This window comes from Protobothrops mucrosquamatus, unplaced genomic scaffold (assembly GCF_001527695.2).
Source record: "Protobothrops mucrosquamatus isolate PMUCROS unplaced genomic scaffold, P.Mucros_1.0 scaffold922, whole genome shotgun sequence".
NCBI lineage: Eukaryota > Metazoa > Chordata > Lepidosauria > Squamata > Viperidae > Protobothrops > Protobothrops mucrosquamatus.
The window spans coordinates 253,115-258,710 of record NW_015387173.1 but is presented as its reverse complement, the minus strand read 5'-3'; the positions used below and the strand labels follow the sequence as shown (position 1 = coordinate 258,710).

The 5,596-nt window shown below is 46.9% G+C and overlaps 1 protein-coding gene across 1 annotated transcript; it reads right to left on the bottom strand.

Annotated features, from left to right (window-relative positions):
• Nucleotides 1–771: 771 nt before the first annotated feature.
• Nucleotides 772–5,347, bottom strand: SLC35C1 (solute carrier family 35 member C1). The gene is made up of 2 exons (XM_015819445.1): nucleotides 4,557–5,347; nucleotides 772–2,303 (listed from the first exon to the last, which is right to left on the bottom strand). Exons 1-2 carry the CDS (start codon nucleotides 5,143–5,145, stop codon nucleotides 1,744–1,746), a joined length of 1,149 nt encoding a protein of 382 aa, XP_015674931.1. The 5' UTR covers nucleotides 5,146–5,347; the 3' UTR covers nucleotides 772–1,743.
• Between the last annotated feature and the right edge of the window lie 249 nt (nucleotides 5,348–5,596).

The following is a 5,596-nucleotide window of genomic DNA, read 5'->3' as shown; positions in this document are numbered from 1 at the left end:
CCTACCATGGAAATATAGCAAAGGAAAATATTTTCCCCACTCTACTTTGTCCTGGAAATGTTTGCAACACACAATGAGGGGATACTTTCCTAAGAGTTCACAATTCAAGAATACCAATGTTAACTTGAATTGCCAATAAAGTCCTGTCTGACAAAAGAGAACACAAACTTGCTTTCTCCTGTGAGCCCAAGTCTTAATGGATCCAGTATTGAAGCAGAACTGCTTGAACTGGGGCATTTCCAACCAAGTTGCCTTTTCCTTCCTTCCTTCCTTCCTTCCTTCCTTCCTTCCTTCCTTCCTTCCTTCCTTCCTCCTTCCCTCCCCAGAAACATACATTTACCTCTGGGTTCCAGCAAAAAAATCCAATTGATACAATGGGTTTGCTTAATTACTGCTTCAGAAAGATCATAAAATTAGGTGTGGTCAAGTGGTGACCCACTTTATGAACTGTACAACCCGTAGCCATTATTAAGTTGAGGACTATCTGTATTTATGTTTGCCTTTGTGTTTATCCAATCCATCATAGGTTAAGGAAGTAAAGTTTTGTTGAATCAAACTGAATGGCCATTAAGCCCAGAGTCTTTGTAGCACAGCAGCTAATCTGATGCATCCAGAAAAAATTCTAACCAGGCTATTAGGACAATAACTTTTTACTACTTCTCCTTCAGGGTTGGTTTTAAAGTATTTTGCCTGTGTGGCAATATATTATCAGTACCTTTTGCTCCACTTCCCTATCATTTCTACTGTTGCAAACAAAACAAAGAGCCATTCTGAAAATAACAAATCAACGTTTTATTAAACACATTTATCAGTTGCAGATCTACAATGGGGATCTACATTTCCCAACACAAAATTAGGAAAGTGAGAACAAGGTAAGGACACTAGCAAAGGTCAAAGGCAAATGGAATTATACATTCCAATGAAGTTTGGCTCCTGAAGCCAAGAAGGCCCTCTCAGAAAGGAGAATGCATATCAAAAACGAATGCACTCTCATGAAATGAACTTTAAGAGCAAGGACATGCCGATACGTTAACTTTGTAAGAGTCCATTAATAATCGCTGACATCTGTTTCTTCAACAGTGGTGGGAAAAAGAGTTGATTACCTAAAGACGTTTAAGATCTGGAAGAAACCAAACCAGGGGGCCTTTCAATGCTCTTTTTCTATTTTCTTTAGTTCATTCCCCCCCCCCCGTCCCCCAGTTAGGCTGTCCAGATAAATGTGCTGAGAAGCACTGGCAGAAAAATGCTTGAGAATCCTGGCATTGGGATTACCTTTTTGCCAGGCAAGTTGCAAACCTGCATTCCTTGCAACTTGTTTGCCCCACAAGGGCAGGAGAGCCAGCAACTAAGAGAACTGTTCTCCTGCCTCTCCAGGAAACACACTAGACTGCTGAGTGTGATGTGTGAGGAGACAAAGAGAAACTTGTATCAACAGAAAACACACATAACTTCAAGCAAGTAGAGAAAGGACCTACCTATTCCTACTTGTTTAAAGTAGTTTTTAACAGTGCACCCTCACCTTTACTAAAGACGAGGCGTTTGCAAAAGAAAATCACTTGTGAAAAATTTATCCTTTCCCTTTCCAGTGATTATTATAGCAAATATGCAGTACATTGGAAACCTTGGCGTGTCTTCTATTTTCTACATGAGTAATCACAGGCTACGCTTGCTTGGAAACATTAAGCTGTCTCTTGCTAGTTAAACTTCATTTTATTCCTTCAGTGAAATGCAAGACTGGTGAATTCAGACCGGATTGTCATTTTTTTCATTTGCTTTTGGAAGAGGTTCTACCTGTACTTTCTTCATCTCCAACCCTTTTACCCAGGTATATGCAAAAGAGCCCAGTAGAACCATCATGTTACTAGCCCACCATAAAAAGCTCTTGATCTGTTCATAATAGCAGACAGCTAACACTGTCTGGGCACAGGCTTTGGCGGTCCCAGAAACATTGTGTGTAAGGGGGCTGGTATATTTGATCTGAAGTCCAGTCACATAGCCGATAGCAAAGCCAAATATCCCACTTAGAGTCATCATGCCCCAGAAATGGATGCTCCCCAATTTGTCAAAATGGTATAGCGTGAAGAACTCATTTGTGAGCAACAGAAGGGGCAAAAACAAGACGCAAGCATTGATATTGTTATAAAAAGTCAGACGCCAGATGCTGCCATCCACAGCAGGCAGAACTTTTTTAGTGTAAATAGCATTCAGTGAGACACAGAGGCTGGCAAGTATCCCATAAATGATGCCTGCCCAGGACAGAGTGCCTTCTGCTCCCTCTTGATCTATCCCAAGCCAGAAGCCACCTGCAATGTAAAAGAGATGGAAAATATACTGATTGGACTACAAAAAGCAGGAGGCAAGCCTCATACCTATGTAAAATAAACAATTTGGAAATTCTTACAACTTCAGATATAATAGACCAGTGGTGGCGAACCTATGGCACGCGTGCCAGAGGCGGCACTCGGAGCCCTCTCTGGGCACGCGCGCCATGCCCTGGAGATGGCAACCATCCCTCTTCAACCAGCCGCCCGCTAACTCGCCCACACGTGGCTGGATGCATCCCAGCACGGCTGGTTTCCCTCCCCCCTGTCCCATCCCTCCTGTCCTCGCATGCTCTCCTTTTCCCGGGCATGACCCACTGCATCGCCTCCTCAGCTGTCGGCCGTCTGTCCAGCTCAGAGGCGGCTTCTCTGAACTGCTGGCAGTGGGTTGCGGAGCCCCAGAGTGCGCTGGTCGAGGGGCTGGCAGGCTGTGGATGCTGACAGACACTGTTGGCCCCCATCTGCTCGCTGGCCTCAGTGTGCGGGAGCCGATGATGTCAGGCAGCAGCCGCCCTGGCCCCTGCCTCGCCTTGCCCTGTGACAATGGCACCCCAGCCCTGCCTCGCCTTACCCCACAGGACGAGCTTCCTGCCCACTGTCCCACCTGCCAGAGACCTCCTGGATCTCCCCGAACCCTGCCCAGCCCCCATAGGCATCCCTCCCCATGAGCAACATCAAGGTGACCATGCCCACCTTGGCCACACCCACCCAGTCTGCCATGACCATCACAGCCACGCCCACCTGGCACCCGGTAATAAATAAGTGGATTTTGGGTTGCAGTTTGGGCACTCGGTCTCTAAAAGGTTCGCCATCACTGTAATAGACCAATGTTTTTCAACCTCGGCTACTTGAACAGGTGTGGATTCAGCTCCCAGAATTTCCCAACTAGGTACTCCAATACTCTTGGTAGATTAAAAAAAAAATCCCAGTTTAATCTACAATCTGGAATTACCCAATATCTCCCATCTAAATATTAATCAGTGTCTGAGCTGAAATCAGTTGCTGAGACTGAATCACTATTCAGTAAGACCCCTCACTCCATAATCATCTGTCAAAGAGTGCCTGTTAAGTTTTAAAACTTGTTACTATAAGCATAATAGCTGTATCTTTACAAAAGTGAAGCTTTATATTCTCCAGCATAAGCCACTAGATCAGGGGTGTCAAACTCGCAACATCACGTGACGTGTTGCGACTTATCGCAACTTTTTTTATATTGCCGGCAATGGGGTGGGCGCGGTTTCACCATGACGCATCTGGCCTGCCGGCCAGCAGTTTGACACCCCTGCACTAGATTGTATATTAATAGTTCGCAACTAAAAATAAAAGTTAGCAGAACAGAATAAATTCTATCAAGTTCTCTTCCACCTGATTTTAATGACCAAGAAATGTCACATTAGTTTAATTCCAAGCATTATTGAGCAAGAAAGATTTACCAGACTATCTGACTCTGTTTTTGTCCTGCAAATTGGGAACACAAACTCCCTCTTTTATTATGGCCACATATCAAAGGTGTAGCCTTGCCCTTTCCATATATTTAACTAACAAGCATCACCATTCTCCTACAATCACAATCAGCAATGGAGATCTGAACTGTATGCATATTGCATCAACAGGAAACAATACCTTTTCAGGATACATTACTGCATATACTTCCTTATCACTTTTAAGATTCTATAAGATTGCCCTGTTCTTTTTAGAGCTACTCTGGATGTGGCACTTAATTTCCAAAGGATGCTAAGATGCTCTTAAGTGGGCATTCTAGAGTAGGTTTTGTCAAACTTTAGACATGAAGGATTGTGAGGAATTGAGGAAAACAGTTATTAAATCAAAAATGGTAATGCAGAAAGCCCAATCTCTTATTTACTGACTGCCATGAGTTGTACACCATAACCAATGAAAATAAGGAGTAAATAGCTTTAAATTATAGCAGTCTTTATACTGTAGTTGCTACTGTTAAATTGAAATCCTGCAAGCAAACCATTCAAGGTTCTTCTGACCCACGGTGCATTTGACACTTGTTTTCTTGGGTAAACCTCACTGAATTCTGATGGACTTATTCCCCAGTAAATAAGACTTAGCACATAATAGATATAATAGATGGTGCACAATGTCAACTTCCATCATTCCCAAGCAGCGGTGAGGCTGGTTGAGGATAATGGGAGATAAAGCCACATGCTGGGGAAAGTGGCAGCCATTGGATTGCTCTGTTGGGGCCATTGGGAGGACTCCACTCACCAATGATAATTCCACATGAAAGAAGGGCGTACAAGGATGTGGTTTGCTTCAGAAGCAAGTAAGAGAGGAGCACGTTGAACACGGTGGTGAGGGAGCGGCCCACGTTGTAGAAGGCCACTCCGACAAACTTGAGGCACAGGTTGTTGAAGGTGATCATGCCAATGAAGACAAGGGAAAGGGGCAGGACGCTGCGGGAGACCTTGAGGTCCATGCGGATGGAGGGAAAGTCCACCAAGCCTGGCGGGCAGCAGGAGGCCAGCAGGCTGAGCAGTTTGCAGATGACGACGGTGACAAGGCACTGGTAGAAAGTGACGAAGAGCGGCGCATCCAGGCGCAGCGAAGGGCTGCCCAGCAAATACTTGTTGAGGAAGACCATTGTGATAGAAATGAACCAGTAGAGACAGACCACTATGGCGATCCGGACGGCCCGCAAGAGGAACGGCGGCTCCTTGCTGCTGCTGCTGCTGCCCTCGCTATCTTCCTCTTCCTCCTCCTCCTCTTGCTGCTGCTGCTGCTGGAGCAGCGGCTCCGACGCACCGCCAAGGGCCATTTTCAGGATCGTCGAGCGCTTTAGCTGGACCCGGTTCATGCTGCTCAGCCTCTGCCTGAGCCCTGCTCCCCGCCGAGAGGGAGCAGAGGGCTGCAAAGGGCTAAGGCATTTCAGGTCGTTCCCGAGGACGGTCACGTCCGGTGCAGCCCCGGATTTAGGCCTCCTCCGAAGTTGCCCGGACAAACGCGGCCGTTTGCTTCCTCTTCCCTTTGCCCTCCTCCCCGCGGCGCATCCCAGCTGCTGCTCCGCTTGCGCAGATAAGGCGAGCCCTTCCACGCTTAAAGGGGCCGCGGTCGCCGATTGCCGGAAACCGCCGCGCCCGCTTAACCCTGTGCTTGCTGAGGCAATTCCTCGCTTCTGGGTTCCTCGCCCTGGTTGGCGGTCAAAACCTGGGAATCAGGTGAAGCGCCCATCCAGAGCGCTGGAATCCACCGCTTGCTTTGCGTGCCTGCGCGCTTTTCTCCTGAGCAGCGTTGCGGTGAGGATTGCG

Bases quoted from the DNA above. Each gene is read 5' to 3' on its own strand.
- SLC35C1 (XM_015819445.1), bottom strand. From the start codon at position 5,145: ATGAACCGGGTCCAGCTAAAGCGCTCGACGATCCTGAAAATGGCCCTT. The intron at 2,304-4,556 runs GTGAGTGGAGTC...TTTACATTGCAG, and splicing joins TTCATGTGGAATTATCATTG to GTGGCTTCTGGCTTGGGATA.